Genomic DNA, 20,391 nt, shown 5'->3' on the forward strand with positions numbered 1-20,391 from the left:
TCTGGAGGCACTAAGAGAAGACCCACTTCCTTGCTCTTCTGGCTCCTATGCGCTGCCGGCATTTCTCGGCTCAGGGCCCTTTCCTCTGTCTCCAGGGCCGGGCGAGCATCCCTTCTCTCTGTTCTTCCCTGACTCTCTTCTTCCAGCTGGCGAGGACCCTAGTGACTACAGTGCACCTTTGGATAACCCAGGATAATGTCCTTGTCTTAAAGTCAGAGGATTAACAACCCTAATTCCTCTTGCAGTCGTAATTCCTTTTTGCCGCATAAGGTTCCGGGGACTGGGACGTGGGCATCTCTGAGGACGGCAGTTTCCCACCCTCTGCATCCCCCCACTCTTTTTCCTTCCTCTCACATCTGCGCTGCGGTAGAAGATGTTCATCCATATCACAGAGCGCATCTCCTGTACTCCCTTTCCACGCGAACATTGTCAGGAAATCTAGCCTCACCGTTTTATTGATTCGAGATGAGGCCTCAAGATCTTTGGGCAGCAGACACTACTAATCTTTTGCAATTGGCTTGCTAGAGGAAACCAATTTGTCTTTCTAGATCTAGATATGTAATTTTAATATATAATTTGTGTCAGACAACATGGTAATAAGGGCAAACTCCTGTATTGCCTTTTAAAATTACATGGTGTTATTTATATATTATTTTAAAAATGAAATTAAAATGTGTTCACTGAGTAAGATTTGAAAATGCTTTTTGGTCTTTTTCCTTGGAGAATTTTTGGATGTATTTTTAGACATGATTGAGGTCACACTGTAAATGAGCTTTTTTTTGGATAGAGATTAAAATTTCAGCTTTATCAGTGATAAAGCTCTCTTGGAGAATGGGGCTTAGATGAGTGGCCAGATGTTCTTCTAAGAATACTGCACTTCTGAGTTAGAGTAACCTTGCGGTCAATGGCCGGGCAGGGGCACTTACGTACTTTAGGCATTATAAATATTGCCTTTTTTATTTATCATCATTTCATGGGCCTTTTCCCATTTCATGAAACTACATTTATTAACTGCTTTTCATGGTTGCTTAAGGATGAACATCATAGTTTAATGAACTGTCCCCCCCATGACTGGACAGTTTGGTTGTTCCCAGTTCTCGCTGTTGCAAATAACCCTACAGTGGACATCTGCACACCAAAAGCATTTCCATGTCGTCCTGAAACCTCAGGTCTGTAAAACACTGGGTGAAGCCCATCAAACCACCGAGGAGTCACAAGTGTTGAAGGTGTTAATGTGTACTCTGAGCAGCTGTAAATCAAGTGTGTTCCCTGGGGTGGAGCTGACACAGTCGACCTTGAAGAAGTGCCAGAGAAGATGCTCAGACAAGAGGAGCTGGGCCAGGGGTCGCTCAGCAGAAGCGGGCTTGTTCCCTGAGCCCAGCTGTTCAGCTCTTTCCTTTCTTACACATAAACCAGCCCCATGCCGCTCTGTTAGGCACGGTGATCAACACGCAGGACTTGCCCGTGGAGTTTTCTCCATCAGCCTCAAAGGAGCCCATGGCTCTGCTGCTGGAAATGTTCTCCATCACGGGGCTGGTGGGTTCAGTGCCAGTCTCCTCGCATGTTAATAATAAAATGTGGCATTATTTAATTAAAACATATATTGAAATAATGTTAGACTCACAGAAAGTCTCAGAGTCTGGAGGACACGGGCTCTGACTCTGGGGGTGATCAGGAGCCCTTGGAGGGGCACAGACACGTGGGGCTCATTATACTATTTTTTTTCCACTTTTTGATTCTCTGATAACAAGCAGTTCTCAAGTTGTCTTGAGAAAATCTAAGTGCTAGGAGGAACACTGGGGATTAAAAAAAGGGAGATAGGGATTCTGTGGCCAGGTATGTTTGAGAATCTCTGCATGCTATGTCCCTCCACACAAGGCCAGCTGACCTCCCCTGGAACTAAGGAACACATTCTGGAAAACTGCCTGATGCCACCTTCCATCCCCCAGCAGGATCTGACTCGTCTCCGCCAGGTAGACCATGACCTCTGAGCTATGTACCTTACACTGCTGTTGGGTGGACCACTGCAGCTGACAGTACTGGGTACCAGAGGCTCACCAAACAAGTTATGCAAAACAAAACCCCCAACTGATTGGCCACTGGCTTCATCTCCCTACTCAGCAGTAAATGCGTCCCTGAGAAACTTTTTTTCCACTCAAAGAAATTCCATCACATCGGATCTCTGAACAACCAAGTCCCATTACCTACACAGGGTCATCCAGCAAGGCTGGTGACCCTTTAGGAATGTTCTGAATGATGCCATGGCCTGGGAGACTGAAATGTTCCATAGATTTACAGATAGCATCCCTGCAGCCTGCTCTGGGAGTCATTTCAGCAGAGCCATGTGCAGGCCCTTCCCCCTGTAGCAGGAGAAACACACACTGATCACGTCAATCGCTGAAGACCCCGTCTGCAGCCCTGGACCAGGAAGTGAGCCATTCAAAAAGAAACATTTGCATATTCATAAGAAAAAGGATGGAGATTATAAAGTATAAGACACATGGTGATGCTGATAAAGGAAACTCCCAAAGAGCATTTGCGTCTGGAACACTGGCCCCCGCCTCCTCCCAGCCTGAGCTCAGAGGTAGATATGAACTCTGCACGTGGAGAGCCAAGGAGGGGCCTGGTAAACTAACCCCCAAAGTGACACACACACACACACACACACAGAGCCTACGGGTGCACACACAGTCACAGAGGACAGACAAGGAAAAACGGGGACACAGGGGCAGAAGAGACACCAGAAAGGAGAGGGCCTGCATCCCAAGGGGGTGGGGGCAGGTGGACCTCCCCTGACTCATGTGCCTGAGCTCAGCTTTTAAAGAGATTTGTACCCAAGATTTCAAAGCGATGCTGTCTGTGTGAACGAGAGTATCACCCTTTCTCCTTGTATCACCAGCCACACACGCCCCAGCCGATTCCGCACTGCGTACCGTGCTCTGCCACCTGGGCCTTCAGTCAAAGCCACCCGGCACCTTCTGTGCAGGAGAGAAGAGTCTCAGTGATTTTTTGACCCTGTCTCAGGATGAGAAGCCTGACAGCATGGGGCTGGGACTTCCTCCTGGGTGGGCCACCACAGGGACCAAACCAAGCCTGGGGCCACAGATCCAGGGAGCAAAAAGCCGGATCTCCGTGTCATGCACCAAGCACAAAGCCACGTCTGTTGTAAAACACGGCCGGAGACAAATTAAACAATTTAAAGGAATAAATGTTTTAAAACCATGGGGTACCACAAGTTCAGAACAGCTTATTTGAGGCAATTACCTCATCAGAATAAATAACAGTAAATCAATCTATACTAATTGCTTTTCATGCAAGAGCTTAGAAGACTCTTCAGTGTTCTCCAATTATTGATTTTTTTTGTAATCGCTTATGTTGTCAAAATGCAGTATTTCCAGAGATAATACTGCACATTATTAGACAGACAGGATTTTAATTTAACATAAGACAATCCAATTCCTCTTTTTTTTTCCCCCAAAGTGCTTTAAAAATCTAAAATACAAGGGAGCTGAAGATGATGTAACAGGTTTTCAGCAGAGACATTTCAGTTCAAAACAATTCCATAAACAACCTCTCTCAGACCCCCTGCCCTCCCCACGGCCCTTCCCCCTCCTCACACACATACACGTGCTTGAAGGAAAGATGAAAAACGTCTAATCTCAGACTCTTCACTTTCCTGGAAATGAAGAGCTGAAAAGCAGCACACACACCACCACCAGCAGCCCTCCACTTGACCTCTTACACTCTGCTCCACGGTTCGGTCATTGCCACTGAACTTGGGGAGTGTTCCGGCTACAAGGTTTACACTCAGTCAGCATTTTGCTTAAAGGTTTTGCCTGAGTTTTGATAGCTAAACATCTAGCTGTAGGCTTGTCCAAGCAAAGCAGTGAGGGGAAAAAAGGACAAGGGGGCCAAGATTAATCCACCTACAATTTAGAGCTGCCTGCTGTATGGGAGCCATCAGTAAACGTGAGCGAGAATAGTAACAGTTATGCTAGATCCCATCACTTAACCAATACAGTGCAACACCCAGTTGTCGGCATAACAACGGGTCCCCGCCCTGTTTCTGATCCAGTTTCTTTTTTGGTGTCTTGTTTCGCATGCATCCAGGACTATAGCCTGCCTGTATTTTCCTCGTAACTGTTGGCTGGACTCTGGCCTGAAAGCTCTCGGCAGACAGCTTCCCTTTGAGATGCAGCGCCATCTGCTGTCTGCAAGGATCCGCCTCAGGAAGCCCTCGTGCGGCCTAGTCCGCGCTTCATCTTTGCACTTGACACCGGAGTCGCGACTCAGGGGTCACGACTCTCTCGGTCGTCGCTGTGCCCCCGGGGTGAGGGGACGATGTCTGACTCACAGCGGGAGGTCAGTGATACGTGCTCCGTAAACGGCATCCCAAGGTGTGCGTCTGGCAGTGGGTGTAGGGACGTCACCCACGCTCTCCTCTGCCTCCGTCTCCCGCCCTGCGGCAACAGCCCCGGCAGAACTCCCTGCTGCAACTCAGCGCCGTCTCACAAATTCAAACTTGTTTCACTCAAAGGGCCCAGATGCGGCTCAGCGACACCGTTTTAGGAGAGAGGGTCCCAAGTAGAAGTTAGGTGACTGATTTCATGTAAAAGGTGATGCCGAGTACAAGGGAATTTATCTTCCTAAACCCCCGGAGCTGTTCGGCAGTGCAAGGGCTGGAGCTTTGACCTCCCTGCATCTAATGGAGGCTGAGACCACAGGCTTTCGGAGGCGCAGAAGACCGGCTTGTCAGGGAGGGAAGGTCAGTCCAAGTCAGTCTTTGAAAGCATCCCTTCCAACTTTAAGAGTGGAAGGTTTTCACAGACATCAGTAGGCTTGGAAACTGATTTCTCACTTGGGCTCCCCTGTACATTTTTTGGCCTCTCCACTTAGATTTTGACAATTTTTCTTCTCATTAGCAATTCTACCAAGGAGCAGGTGAGGGGAATAAAAAGTATTGAAACTCTCATGAGGCAATTTATCTGCTTTGCTACAAGGATGAAATTGGCTCTCGAGCCCGAAGTTAGGTCTGTAGGACCATTTCTCATTTTAATTGCCCGTTGCTGCGTCTGTGCCCGCCGACCTCCCCGCCCTGGCAGTGGAGCAGTTTTGGTTCTTTTTGATTTCTGTGCCAGCACTAACGGTCCAAAAATAGTGTCATAGTATGTGCTTCTTTAGGGAGGAAAGCACTTAAAAATGTTTTAATTTTTATTTTAACTTTGCAGATACTCATATATTGGCATTTTAGACCTCTTGTTCTCTCTCAGTAGATTGGTGAGAAGCCTGGGTAATTTTTGCCTTTGTTTTGGGTCCTTTTATTTAACAAACCCTCTCAGGCCAAACCGCGGGGTTCTGTCACACGCAGGACCGAAAGTGGCACATGCAGTATAGCCCGGGGCATCTGGTGACCGCAGTGTGGCCACGACGGAGAGGGCGTCCCTGGGGAAGGGTTCAGAGCAGGTTGGCTCGCCAGTTAGCTCCCAGATCCCTGAGACCTGCCCCCCTGGGAGTAACAGCACTTCCGTCACGGGCCAGGTCAGCACTTTCTGTGCGCTGGAGTCACAGGCGGAGAGGAGCAGGGGTGAGCTCTGGACACATGTCCGGGAATGCTGGGGCAGCCCAGTCACCGGCTGAGCAGTGAGAAAGGAGAAGTCTAGGGCGATGCTCAGGCTCCTGTCTGCGAGTGACTGGCTGATTCTGCAGAAAGAGGGTGAGCCTGAAATTGTGTGTATTTTGAGGTACTTACAGAGCATCCTTGTAGAGACACCTGGAAGATGGTGGAAAATTCCTGTCTGTGGTTTGGGAGCCATCCCAACGGCCTGTGTATGTATCAACATGAAAAATGATCGTTGGGACCACGCGGAAGAACAAAAGAGGCCCAAGGGCAGGACCTTGGAGAAAGCTGGCCTTTCACACCAGGCCTGGCAAATAGGTGGAGTCAAGAAACCAAGGAAGTTCACAGCAATGTCACCATGTTGCAGATGTCACAAGGGAGGTGGCGCCAGCTAAAGGGGGCGGAGAAGAGTGGGGGTGAGGTCTGCGAAGAGGTGCTGGCTGCGCCTGCAGGAGGGGTTCACCTGGGAGACCCAGGAGGCCTAAGGAAGGGGGTGACGTTGAGGGGGCAGTGAGAGGGTGGGGTGGGCAGGGGCTATGAGCCAAGAGTGTAGTGACTTGGACAAGGACCAAGTAGATGGCATTTCTCTTCATTTTCTTCCCTCACTCCATTCCCTGCTGCACTCTGCAATGGGGAGACTTCGACACATCTGCAGACTTGGAGAAACCATTGAAAGAGAGGCTGATTAAGGTGTCACAGGACAGAGGAAGTCCCCCAGGTGGTGCGTTCACCTTCAGAGATGCTCTGTCTGGCCCGGCTCTTCTGGGTGATAGTGGAGGAAGATTGATGGGCTGGACAGCTGAGGAGGCCAGGTGGCTCTGAGGTCTTACTAGACACAGTGGTGCCTTAGCTCCCACAGACATGGAAGAGTTGTGTAGAGCTGCTGATAAAGACAGTGAATGCTTTCTATGGCATTTTAGATATCAGTTTATGTTACAGCACTGAATGCTCACAGCAGCCTTCTGAGGTAGAGGTTTTACCCACTTTGTATCGAGAAGTTCAGTGCTTAGGAGTTTCCCCGCTTGTCTGAGGTTCATTGCCCTCGGCTGAACTTGCCCAGTCTGAACGCCCTGTGCCATTCTGAAGGCTGCTGCCTTGTAGGCGGCTCCATGCTCTTTGATCTCGCTTGTGTTACCCGAATTCAGGGATGGGGATTTCTGTAGCACTGTGCCCTCCAGCTGTGTAGCACGCAGCTCAGAGGGACACTTTGCTATTGACCTGCCCAGGAGTGGGGGCACAGGTATGATGGCGACCCAGGTGTCCATCCATCACCTGGCCGATGGATAGGTCTCACTAGGCTCCCCAGGAGGCCCGGGGAGGCCCCCTTCCCCTCACTGCTCTTTGGGCATCCCCCGAAGCAGTGACAAGGTGGCAGACAAGGCTGCAGACGTTGGTGCCCTTATCCTGAAAGTGCCTGTCTAGCCCGGGCGGGGGTCGGACACAGCTTCATCAGGCAGGTGTCCCTGACGGTGGGCGGCGATGGGGGTGTGCAGGTGCAGGTGAAGACTGTGGAGGAAACCGTTTAGTTAAGGAAGCAAATACATCAGGGAATTAATGGTGAGGGGGACTTGCTTGAATGACATTCATTTAAAAAAAGAAAAGAAGAGTTGTGTTGCCTTTTTGTTATTTTCTTCTTGAACAAGAACTGTAAATTCTAGGGTGGACCAAAAAGGAAAAGAACTGAAAGCAGCTTCATTTAGCAGAGCCCTCTCCTGCTCTGGAGACACCTTGCCCGGTCACATGGGTGGTCCCTGCAGAGGCAGGACTCAGCCTCCCCAGGTTGGCTTGTTTTCTTGGAACATATCCCAAGGGAACGGCCTGCTTCTCACGGGCGTTCCAGGGACCAGACACTCACAGGGGGCAGAGTCGTGGAGGAGGACACCGGGGGGCGGGCCCCTTCCTTTCTCTGGGGCTTGATCGCATCAGGGCTGGCCCTCCCTGACCCTCCTCCTTGTCCCTACAGCCCTTCCGCTGCGCCCACTGCCACTACTCCTGCAACATCTCAGGCTCCCTGAAGCGGCACTACAACCGGAAGCACCCCAGTGAGGAGTACACCAACGTGGGCACCGGGGAGCTGGCGGCCGACGCGCTCATCCAGCAAGGTAGGTGCCCGAGTGCCCAGGGCCCTCTCCTGCCACCAGCCCCGCAGAGAGGAACTGGGACGTCCTGCAGAGCAACCCTCATCCCTGATGGTTCAGTTTTGTTAATCCTTCACCCTCATTACTGTCCTCCTCCTTCTCATTATTGGTACCCACGAGGGTCTAGGGAACTGATCCCCCACAGATACTGAGGGGGATCAGTTCCCTAGACCCTCGTGGGTACCGAAACCCGAGAATGCTCAAGTCCCTGATGTAGAATGGCAGCGCACAGTGGGCCTCCGTGTTTACGGGCCCACATCAGATGCAGAGCCTGGGGATGTGAAGGGCCGACGTTATCTGTTCTTGGTCCAGGCATACATTTTGTGTAAATGAAAGTTCACCGCTTGCTTTCCTTACTTAACACGATTAACGTGAATGTTTGTCTTCCGCTGGTACCCTGTCTTCCTGGTTGTCCTAAGGGCTTTCCGCAACACAGCACCTAGTGGAAGCCCCTGACTTTATTTAGCCTGTGTTTCTGCACTGGGCCGTTGTAGGGTTTCCAGATTTTTCTTTCATTGCAGTTTTAAATAATGCTATGCTAAACACACTTAGGGGTGGAATTCTTTAGATCATCCAAAAATATTTATTGAGTGTTCAGATTACGTATTCATCCTGAAAAGGAAAAGCTATTTAGAACATTTAATCTAAAGAGAATGGATGGAAACCTCTAATAGTATTGAAGAGTTTGGGGTTTTTTCTTGCTTCGTTTTTCAATAAATAATCACATATTCCCAGTTGAGAGGGTTTAGCTCATGTGCTGTTACCACACAGAGGAGCGCTGCTGTATTTATATCTGTGCTGCAGTAATTCAGCTGAAAAACGACCGCAGCTTGCAGTGTGTCAGTTGCTGCTCTTTCCTGAGTCCTGTGACTCTTTGAAGCTGAGGACCGTTTTAGAAATCTGCACCCAGTAAACAGAGACGTAGGGCTGTAAACTCGGCTGCAGCCGGGGACGCTCGGAGTTCTCCGTTGCAGCGTGACGCTCTGCTTGCTGTTATCGCCAGGAAGTGCATTTTCGTGTAAAGCAAGTGAAGGGACTGTATCCTTCAGCACTTTCCGTGACAGACATGCTGCTGCGCGGAGACAGATGAGCAGCACGAGACTCGGGGTACTTACGAGCCATCCGTCCGGGGTAGTGGAGCGTGTGCCTGGTGTTTGCTTAGTGGTGATTCCCCGGAGCTGGGGCAGGATGGTGCGTTGAGGGGCCCTGGCTCTTCAGCGCTGCCATTCAGGTGAGTTCCCGAACCTGTCCACCTGAGCCCCTTCACCTGGAACGGCCGTCACGTGATAGCGGAGGGGTTAACTGAGAACACAGGAGTGTCTGGCTCCCAGGACAGCTTCATTCCTTTCTTTTTGTTTTTGTTTCTTGTTTTTTGTTTTCTGAAAATATGTTAAGACTTCTAGAGCCATGGCATCATTTCTGACCACCCGCCTGTCCGGGAATCCCAGAGGAGAGAACTGGTTGCTTAGAGTCTCAGTAAACAGTTGGAGTAGCGGGCTAGAGATTCAACATCCTTCACGCTCTTGGGTTGGATTGGCAGGAAAGAGACATTTACTGTGGCTGTTGGGACAGGCGTGGGGGTCTGATTGATGACACTGTCATAGCTCTGAGCTTCCAAACTTTCATCACTGCCCGGCAGAAAATGCTGAGGCCAAGTGACCGCATGCCGTAAGTTTTTGCTTAACTTTCTGACTGTGTAACCAGTTGGCACTCCCTGACGGTCTGGGTTTTATTTCTAATCTTTGCAGGTATATTTTTGACCTTCTTTCATATATGTATGTGTGTATGTGTGTGTGTACTTTTTTCCTATGCCCCCTTCAAGAGACATATTGTGGAAGGAAACAGCTAAATGTCTCTTGGTTCTTAGACACTGTGCCACGGTTTTGGCAGGAGAACAGGCTCTGAAACCAGAGAGCTGGCTGAGTGTGAGTGCAGCTCAGAGACCTCAGGAGCACACAGCTCACGCTGTTCTGATGTCTGGGCAGGAAGGAGATGGGGAGAAAGTGGGGCTGGATAAAATGACTGTGTTTGGAAAGGCTGTCATTTGGTACCACTGGAAGTTTTCACTTTCTTTTAATTTCAAGTAATTCTCTTCATCCCCTCTTCCTTTTTTTTTTTTTTTCCTCCCCTCTTTTGCTCACTCTTCAGAAAGTATCTTCATGGGACTTTATAATTTCTTGTTTCAAGATAGAGGAATATGTGTTAAAATGACAATAAAAAACCATAAATAAAATGTAGTTTTCTCAAAGTGCGAATGTCAACCAAGTCCAGGCCGTATTTCACTTGATACAATCAAGTTACTCTGCATCTACTTTCTTCTGATAATTAAGCTGCCTTTGGTCCAGTTATCCTTTAGTGCCTTCGTTCATTTTTCATTGCTACTGTAATAAGTGACCATGAACTTGGTAGTGGTTTAGAACAGCACAGATTGAAACACAGATTGATTTTCGTACTGTTCTGAAGGTCGGGAGTCCAAGATGGGCTAAAGTCAAGTTTGCTAACATATCTGTCTTCCTTCTGGAGCCTCCAGGGGAAGAGAACCCATTTGGGGTTTTTGGGGGTTTTTTTTGTTTGTTTGTTTGTTTTTGGCATTTTCCAGCTTCTGGAGGCACCTACGATCCTTGGCTCGTGCCCCTGCTCCTTCAAAGCCAGCAGTCTGTGTCAGGTCACATCACTGTCATCTGCTCTCCTGCCCTCTTCTCATAAGGACCCGTGTTATGATATTAGACCCATCCAGACAGTCCAGAATGATCTCTCCACCTCCAGATTCTCAGCTGAATCATAACCTGTGACGTCCCTTTTGCCACACGAGGTCACAGACTCATATGTTCCAGGGGTCAGGATGTAAATCTCTTTGGGGGGCCCATTATTCTGCTGTCCACACTGCCTTTTATCAGGTTATAAGCTTTAGCATTTTCACTTTAGCAGAAGAGAAAACCAGGACCCCCGAGTTTAAGGAAGTGGTTCTGAGTCACGTGAGCAAGTGTTAAATTCAGGTCTCCTGACTGTCCAACCCAGGGTCCCGTGCCATTCTGGGAGGTATGTTATTGAAAATGAAATTGAATTTTCAGTAGTGTCAGCTACAACAAAGGCATGCAAATAGTTTAATGCTCGGAATTCCTCCAGAATATATTGCATTCTAAGAAGAACAAAGGGTGCCATGATGGAGTTTTAAACTTGCTCCTGAAATTCTGTCCCTTTGCCTGGTTCATCATTCCTTATGAGGAAATTGCGACTTTGCAGGGAGGGGTACGGTTTTTATGGTGTGCACTTAATATCAATGCTGCAAGTAAATTCACCAAGTCTTCCTGTGACCTTTACTGAATGTTGCCTAAGAATTTAATGAATTGAAATGGAAATTAATTTTTCTCGGCTTTGATGTCAATTAACTGGTGCAGTTACACGTTTGGTCTAGATTACATATTTCCATTTGTTGTTCTTTAATTAAAGTCACCGTGGCAAAGGTTGTAGTTTTAATTAATGTGGGGGAACTTTCATATTAATTTTAATTTAAACATAGTATAAGGATGTTTTTCTCCCTAAATTAGTTTCCATTAAAGGATACCCCAGAAGGAATCTTTAATTTCATTTTAAGGCCTAAATTTAACCTTAGGTAGTTTGCTTGTGTTCATTGCCTCATTTTAAGTCTTTATAGAATCAGCGTCAGCTTAACCAAAAGAAAAGGTGGTGGTTCTCATGCCTTGGAGGATTTTAATATACGTCATCCTAGATGCTTAATAAGTGATAACAAAGAAGGTTAGAAACTAAGTTTAATTATCCTCTGGGCAAGAAGGAACAAGCTCGTTTGATTTTGCATAAAAAAAGTGTAGTGTGTTTGAGTTTCAGAAAGCAAGCATCTGTTTGAGTTGTTTTCTCTGTAGAATATTCTGGAAGTTCGGGATTTGGTGTCTGTTGCCAGTCTTTGTGCTGACTCCACGCCCACGTCCGCCGGACCCGCTTGCTCTCCTGTGCCCTCCTGGCCTAGGGGCTGCAGGCTCGAGGGGTCGCGTTGTCAGCTGTCTTGAGTTGGCTTCCCTTTCTGCTCGTGGCAGGTTGGGGAATCACTCCCCACCTCAGGTGACAGACAAACCCCAGTCATGGAGCGTGCTCTCTAAGGTCCGCTGGAGTGGAATTGGTTCGGGAGACCTAGCACGTCCTAACTGCATCTAGGAGATGCTTAAATTATGTATCCCCATGAGATGTGTCTAGTTCGTATATAGTGTATTAAGACAAGCTGTCGTCAAGACAGAATTCCTCTGCTCCCTCCTTAGTGCCCCAGGGAGCAAGAAAATTAATGTCTGCCACTGGGAGGACACAGGAGGTCACGGCAGGTCCAGCAGGGACAGGGGCAGAGTTAACAGAAAGACTGGCAACAGGCCCCACAGCAGCAGGTGTCCTGAGAAGGGCAGGAGCTTGGTGAGTGCAGAAGACAGAGGAGGAGAGGAGAGGGAGAAGGGAGGAGACCAGGCAGAGAGGGAGGCGGGGACGCGGTCACATCGGAGACACAGGCCACAGCAAGGAGCTGGGATTTTATTCCGGGTGTGACAAAAGGCCATGGGAGGGTTTTACACCTGAGAGAAATGTGATTCCGTTTATGCTTTGAAGACCAGTCTGCATGCTGGGCGGAGAGACGACCAATGGCGGCTGCAGGCAGGCCAGCTGGGGGCCTGGCGGTCCCACCGCACCGCCCGGCCGGCTCGGGGTGGAGGCCTGATGGTGCCGGCACGTGGCCTGACTGCGGCTGCTCCGCGTCCCGGGGGCCTGGGGGCCTGATGCCAGGGCCCAGCCAGCCTCCGGCGCAGCCCGAGCTCGCTTCTGAAAGCACGGCTGTTAAGGCACGCTGCTGTAGGCCTGACATGAGCACAGCACTGTGAATCACCTATACTGCAATAAAAACATAAATAAATAGGTGATTTTTGTCCGATTTCTAATTTAGTTGCTGCTTCTGCTGTAAGTTTAGAAAGATAGTCTTTGTGTGACTCTCGGTTGGTGTTTTGGTTTTTTGGCTTTTTTTTATCCTGAAGTTCTATATTCTCTTAATTAAAGCATCCAAACGCTTCCTGGAACATGTGTAAAATTTAATCAGTTAAACAAATAGTGACATTTCAGAATACGACCAGCTTCTTCTTCTGTCCTTTGCTGGGATTTCCACATGGGGGTTTGTACCCCTGGCTCGGCTTCTGATGTGAAGGAGCCTGGGAATCTGGCCCTTGGTCATAGTGTTCTGGGACAGAGGAGACTGAGAAAAGCACCCATTGCCCTTCAGTTATGTTTTTGCTTTCTAAATTATTTGTTATTTTTGAATGAAAAGATGATTTAAGCTGCTTATGCACTCGGCTGAGGGACTTCTGTTACCCATCTTACTTTTCTCTGGCACCTAGAATATTAAGTGCATATTAGGTTCTCTGCAAATTCTCATTCAAAAAGGGAAAAAGGAAAAGAAACACATTGGTTTTAAAATCTCTACCCTGCAAAACACAGACTGTTGCTATTCTGTCGAATATGAAGGTAAGCTTGGCGTGGAAGTAAGTACTGGAGACAAAAACACACGCTCCTTAGATCTGAGGCACTTGGCTGGGAGCGGAGCTGTTGCGTGTCTGGGTGCTGTGAACCCTTCTCTTCACCTCTGTCTGTGCTTCCAGGTGGTTTGAAGTGTCCCGTGTGCAGCTTCGTATACGGCACCAAGTGGGAGTTCAACAGGCACTTGAAGAACAAGCATGGCCTGAAGCTGGTGGAGAACGAAGGAGATCCCAAGTGGGAGGTACTTTTTAAAGCACGCCTTGATCATGCCTTTCCTGAACACAGCGACAAAGTGGGCAAGCTCCGGGCTGGGCACAGTCATCCAGTCCTCAGAGCAGTGGGTTTTCCTGTGGGGAAACTTAGAAATCTTTTCAAGCCTGTCTCTTTCCTGAGGGGTGCCTCGGGGCGAGATCCGGGCCACTCAGGTGCCTTCTCAGCCTGGGTTGTGTTTAGGCTGGTCTGTGAATGTCTGTGAGACTCTCATGGACATTTTCACTTCTGTCCTCATAAATCTGGAGTTCCAGATGCTGCATCTGAAGGAAGAACGCACAACAGGGTATACATGGCCGGTCCTCACCTGGAGAGCCGGGAAGGGCCCACTGCCTGATTCTGGGCTGCCTCCCCCTCTGCCGAATGCACCTGCTCCTACCTGTCACCTTTGTTTTCCCCATCAGTTTTGGAACCAGTCTCCTGGCTGAATTACATAAAAACTAGTAGCTGTGTTTTCAAAGCCAGTAGCTGTTTCTCTTTTCAAGTACCGGCGGTCACACCGCGGACTAACTGCAGGTTACCTTAGGTAGAGCCGCGCAGGCGCGGTCCTGCTGAACTCGCATTGGGGACGGCTCAGCACTGTAGGGGAGGTCTGGGCACCCTAGGGTGCTCAGGAGCATCACTGACCTCTACCCGCCAGCTTCCAAGAGCATCCCCAGCTGTGAAAACCAGAAACATCACAGACATTGCCAGTGTTCCCCAGGAGTCAAAATCACCTCCAGCTGAGAACCACTTTCTAAGGACTTTCTGGAGCCCCAGTGGTTAAGTGTAAGGGCTGTGAAACAAATCCAGCAACGCGTGAGAAAAATAATACATGGCAACGCGGGACTTACTCCAGAATGCGAAGGAAGGGTGGTCTGGTGGGAAGAAACACGTTAATATAATCCATCATCATACTAGAACTAGGGAGGAAAATGAACTGACCATCTTCACAGATGCAGAAAAGGCATTTGACAAAGTTCAGCATCCACTGATTAAAAACAGGCAGTAAAGTAGAATTCAACGAATACGTCTTAAAGACGAAAAGCGAAATATATGCGTTTCAGCCCAAAAGCCGGCATCTTAGGTGAGGGGGCTTCTCGTCAAAGGTGGGAACAGGAGGAGGACGCCCTGGGCGCCCTGCTCCTTCACATCCCGCGGGCGGCATCAGCTGGTGCGTCAGCGGAAGCAGAGTAAACAGAGACATAGGAATCGGACGGGAAGAAATGAAGTGTCTTTTTCTGTAGATGACAGGAGTATGGTTTTGAAAAATCTAAAAGAATAAATGAAGTCTGCTATACACAGTAAGCAGCAGATTAAAGGATCAGAGATTTAAACGTAAAGAAACAGGTCTTTTGCAAAGACCAGAAGAAAACAGAAGTGAATTCGTTTATAAGTTGGGAGTATGGAGACCTTTTGTAGCTATCCTCAAAATCCAGATTCAATTAGGGAAAAGACTGAAAAAATTGACTACGTGCAAAAAAAATTTTAAACTGATGTTAAAAAAAACCAATAAAGTTTATATATAAAGTAGATAAACAAGTTCATACTGTAGAGCACAGGGAACTAAATTCAGTATCTTGTAGTAACTTATGAAAAAGAATATGAAAGCGATTGTATGTATGTTCATGTATGACTGAAGCCCTGTGCTGCACACCAGAAACTGACACAGTATTGTAAAGTGACTGTCCTTCAATAAAAATATACATATACTACTGAAAAAAAGCACTCACAGAGGCAAATGGCCAAAAAGTACTTTCAGTCATATCACAGAGAAAAGGATGAATATCTTTATATTATAAAAGGCTTCTAGAAATACTGATGAAAAAGATCAACAACCCAATGGGAAAATGGGCTTGAAATAAGAAAGGATCATAGGGAAAGAAATGCAGATGACCTTGAATATCTGAAAACATGATCAGCCTCACACATAATAAATGTCCTGTTCATCACCGGCTCAGCCGACCCCTGGATCCGGTCAGTGCTGACCAATATGTTGCTTACTGGTCCTTAAAAGGAAATATTCTTACTTCTTGTTCATTTCTGCATTCATCACTGTTTATTGGGTGTCTACAGTATGTCAGGCTGGAAACACCTAAATGAACTTGACCACTTGGCTGTAAAAGAATAGTCACATTCTATTCTGAACCTGTGTGAGTAGCTGATAAGTGCTTATAGAGCATGGTAACTTCGATGCCTATAAATATTACGTAAAACCTCCTTTTTGCTCTTCTTTGTTGGTCACATCCATTCTTCCTGCCCTAGGATTTCAGAAGGAAGTGATTATTAACATCTGGTGCTTGTGAAAATCCCACCCCACCTCTTCTTGCCATGGGTGTGAGACACTGTGAGTGTCGCTCAGGCTCCTCCTGTGCTCAGGAATCCTGAGTTTGCATACACACATTTCCTGTGGGCAGTTTCACGCATCAGTCCTTCATATAAAAATAAGAAGGGCACGGATAGCTAAGACTTGCTGAGATCTTACTATGTGCCGGGCCCTGTGCTGGAAACTCGACGTATGTGAGTGATGAACCGCCCTCTCCGCCCTCCCGGTGCCCCCACCGCTGGGCCTGTCCTCTGTGGGCCTCAGGGCGGGAGGCCCCTGGCACAGGGAAGACGGGGGCAGTGTTGGTGGCAGAGGGAGAAGGCAGAGGGGACGCTAGAAGAGCACATTCAGGGATCTCTGCGCCTGTCTGATCTCTAATTATGAACAGCATACTCTGTTCCCTAAGGCAAGAATGTGTTTTCCACCAAAGCTGGTTTTAAAAAGTGTTGGCACTTGCGAAGAGCAGTTTTCTCTTTGGAAAGTATGTTTTTATCAGAGCACTAATTTCTCAGGGGCGCCAGGTGAGTGAGATGTTGCAAGGCGTTGCTTGTGTACATTTGTTTTGTCTTAAGACATTATCCTGGGACTTCTGGGGAAGAGGTGACCCTCTAGAAGAGCACACAGATGATGCCATGTTTTTATTTAGCCAGCAACCGAGACTCCCGAGGAGCCCTCCACGCAGTACCTGCACATCACAGAGGCGGAGGAGGACGTTCAGGGCACGCAGGCGGCCGTGGCGGCGCTCCAGGACCTGAGATACACCTCAGAGAGCGGTGAGACGGCGCTCCCTGCCTCCCGTTGTCACCCTAGAACCGGGCCCTGATGGAGGATGAATGGATGTGTGAGTGAATGGTGTCTGTCCGTTCATCTCCTTCGGCTGCGTCGGACCACAGGAGCGGTCCCATGTCAAGCCTGGAGGTAGCGATCTCTTGATTCTAGAATTGAGCCACAAGGGAGGCAGTGCTGCGTAACGGCGGTGCTGGCGTCCACACGTCTTGTCACATCCCAGGACAGTCTACGAGGGCAGCAGTTCTGACTGTCCTCACTTCACGGATTCAGGAGATTGCTTCCTTGTCAATGGTTGGCTGGGGGGTCACCCACTCTTTGGGTGTTGGAGCTGGTCTTGGAATGTGGGGCCCCTGACTTCTCTCTGGGGCATCACCTCCATTCTAGTCTCCCTCCTTCCTTCATGTTCGTGACTTCAATGACCACTCAAGCCCTGCAAGGACAGCCTGTCTGTCTTCATCCCCCGTGGACAAACCCTCACCCTCTCCCTCCTTCTAAAGGCTCTCTGTGTCTCCGCCCAGCTCAGGAGACAGCTCAGCTCCAGGCCCGCCGGCTCTGGTCCTGGCCACCCTGCATGTGTCTCTGCCCTCTCTGGGCTGTGCTCTCCAGGCCAGGCCCTTCTCTTTTCCTCACATGCTCCAGGGCTCTCCGGGCCCAGTCTGGGCCCCTCCCACTCAGCACTTTTTAAGGCAAATGCATCTTCATCTCCCAGGAGCCCACCCGAATTTCTGACAGTGCTCTCTGTTTGCCCCTTCTGATGGGGAACCGACCAGGTGCTGCAAGGATTTGCTTACAGGCTGTCTCAGTCACCCTGAGCCCCTTCGGAGGAGGGAGAGGCAGGGTTAGATCTTCGTCCCCACTGGGAACCATGTTCCTGGCTGACAGCATGGGCTCGACAGTCATTGAGGGAGTAGCTGGATGAGGAATTAAACTCTTATGTCAGTATGTTTTTTAAGGTAAATATTTTATTTAGTTTTTGGGTATTCAGAGTGGTTGGCTGCCAGGCACAGATGAAACACTCCCCTTAAGGAGTGTGTGTGTGTGTGTGTGTAGGTGTGTGCGTAGGGGGATGCTGGGCTGGCGTACAGCACACAGGTGCAGGGCGCTGGAACACAGGCTCACACTGGAACGTGGCCTGCAGAGAGCCGCCAGGAGGGTGCAGACGTGGGGGGAGATGTCATAATATTATGCTAACCTGGCGATCAGGCAGTAATTTCCCTCTTAGTGAATTAATGATCAGGGTCAGAGTGCCGTGTTCGGGAGCCTCACAGATGGCCAAGCAGATGGTGAGAGCAGGCAGGGCACACTCAGCAGCCGCCCTGATGATGTGGATTCCAGTCTTTTGAGATGATTAAAGAGAAGCCCAAGCTTGAATGGGGTTAGGGTGCTAAAGCCCACGGGCTGGGTAATAGAGACATCCTTCAGTGCCATGCCTGTATGTGAGGCCGCTCATCTGGCGCACGGGCCCTGACCATCTCCTGTGGCCGTGCTCCAGGGAGCCGGCTCTGCAGCTTAACGCCCTAGCTGGAGCATCTCAGGAGTTCTGTTCTGAGAGGCAGTCCCGTATCAACAAGTTTGGACTTAGAATATCTGGGCTTGAGCCCTGGCTTCATGACATAACTGACCCAATGGCCCAAGGCAAGTCTTTTCGGTCTTTTGCAGTGAAGTGACGTAAAATGAGGATAATATCGTCACAGGGTCCTCTCCTCACAGGTGGCCTAGAGTCTTGAGATGTTTTATAGAAAGTGCATTGTAAGCTATGAGGTACCACCCACAGTGTTTCTGTTGTCAACATGAGCGCCTGCTCAGGCCCCGTGCATCCCCGGAGAGGGCGCCGCCCAAGAATGGCCTCTCGTAAGAGCTCCTTTTGCCTTCAGTGACCTTCTCTGCCCGTGGCCTTAACGGTCCCCTGTGTGCTTCTTCCCGGTAAGGTGACCGGCTTGACCCCACAGCCGTGAACTTCCTCCAGCAGATCATCGAGCTGGGCACCGAGACCCACGATGCCACCGCCGTTGCCTCGGTGGTTGCCATGGCGCCAGGGACGGTGACCGTCGTGAAACAGGTAGGACCGTGCCCTCTCCTCACACTGCACACACCCTCTCTCCTGCCCCCGGAAGCTTTCAGGGCTCTAACTTAGCTGGGGTAGAATTTGGAACAAAATTGGTCTAGTCTCAGGCATTTTCTTATTCCGCCTCCGGTTATTATGGGATTGTGTCTGCAGTAGCTCTGCGTGGCGGGTGTGTTGTGGGGGAAGGTGTAGTGTATTTCAAAAAGTTCTGGAAACTTTACTCATTCCTTCTGAATGAAAGCAATCCCAGAGTGAAATGAGCGTGATGTGGGCACATCTGGACACACCTATGGGCAAAAGCAGCCTCGGTGCCTAAGGCATGAGTCAGTGGAACAGGTGGGGGCCTTGGGGCCAGAGAAGCCAGGAGGGTCTCCCAGCAGACTGGCCTTTTAAATATGAAACATCACCTGATCCAGTCAACCCAGGGTGACTGACCGGAAGAAGATGACCAGTTTTTGAATAAAGGTTACTCTACTTGGTTGTTATACTGTTTGGCTCTAACCTCAGGACAGACCTCACCACCTGCTAGAATGCAGTGTGTGCAGTAATCTGTAATCAGATCATCCTTTTATCTGTCCATACCTCTCTCTCTACTGTCTCCCTCGTTGTACAAAAGTTTAAGCTGGCTTACACAAATACTTAAAAAAAAAAACAAAACAAAAAACAAGAGTAAGCACATCAGAAGCAGGGCAAACCCAGGGTGTATAATTTAGAATCAAAGTTCAAGTTCATGGAGAAGGTTGAATCTCAGGCCATAGAGTTCTACACGGTTTTTCCATTCTTCTAGTGATTCACTCAGTGTTAGGAAGTGCCTGCAGTGTTCTCCTTGCTAGGGTTCCAGTGTTTCCCATCAACGTGGTTACTCTAGTGAGAAAAAGATAAAATACTTAAGTGAGACCTAAAGGATGTCAAATGGTGAACGGCGGGGGAAGGGTGTGGGCCAAGGGGTGTGGGCTGGGGGCTGCTTCGTAAAAGGTTACTGGGGCAGATCCCTGACGTTTGAGTGGAGATGTGGGAGAGGTGTATGTTACTAGAATTATCCAAGTTCTGCTGTACAACTGATACAGAATTTTATAATAAAAGACAAGGAGGAAACTTGAAACAGTTAACGGTGGAAGCGGTAAGGTTTTCTTGGCAAATAACAAAGAAAGTTGTTTCTTAATGCAGCTCTCACATCCCTGGGTGATGTATCCCCAGTGACTGGCCTTTGATAAATCAGTAGACTTCCCAATGCTGTCTCCATGACTGTCCCCTCAAGTGTGCCCAGGCCACAGTGCAAAGTATGAACTTCAGGCTAAGGAATTCTCCGGGGAATTAGGCATTCTGGTTTAACTCTGGGTTTCTGGATCCACAGACAAGACTTAGCACGTCTAGATGAGTGTTTGGACTGCATGTTCTGGAAACCCTCCTCCATTCATCTGCTTTCTCTCAACAAGACCCCGGAGAGAAGTCGGGCAGTGGGAGTTTGATGTTTCTGTCTGCAGGGGCCTGGTGTTCTTCACTGGTTGGGAACAGATTCATACGCCTCTTGGCCAAACAGCCTTTCAGCTTTTCTTTGTATTTGTTAGATTGCAGTCTTCACATTGTCTTAAAAATCTCTTCTGAGACTCGTGTGCATCGTGGCACGTGGGGTCCTGAGCTGGACCTGGCACTTCAGGAAGGGTCTTCGTGTGATGGTATCAGGAGA

At 48.9% G+C, this 20,391-nt stretch overlaps 1 protein-coding gene across 4 annotated transcripts in view; it reads left to right on the forward strand.

Annotated features, from left to right (window-relative positions):
• Window positions 1–20,391, forward strand: part of ZFAT (zinc finger and AT-hook domain containing) — a 137,564-nt gene that overhangs the window by 99,602 nt on the left and 17,571 nt on the right. For all 4 annotated transcript variants that reach the window (XM_032467923.1, XM_032467926.1, XM_032467924.1 and 1 more), the window contains 4 exons: window positions 7,581–7,719; window positions 13,398–13,516; window positions 16,497–16,623; window positions 18,568–18,698. In XM_032467923.1, the coding sequence (XP_032323814.1) occupies window positions 7,581–7,719; window positions 13,398–13,516; window positions 16,497–16,623; window positions 18,568–18,698 (516 nt within the window). The remainder of the gene's footprint in view (window positions 1–7,580; window positions 7,720–13,397; window positions 13,517–16,496; window positions 16,624–18,567; window positions 18,699–20,391) is intronic.

Source organism: Camelus ferus, chromosome 25, assembly GCF_009834535.1.
Source record: "Camelus ferus isolate YT-003-E chromosome 25, BCGSAC_Cfer_1.0, whole genome shotgun sequence".
Classification (NCBI taxonomy): domain Eukaryota; kingdom Metazoa; phylum Chordata; class Mammalia; order Artiodactyla; family Camelidae; genus Camelus; species Camelus ferus.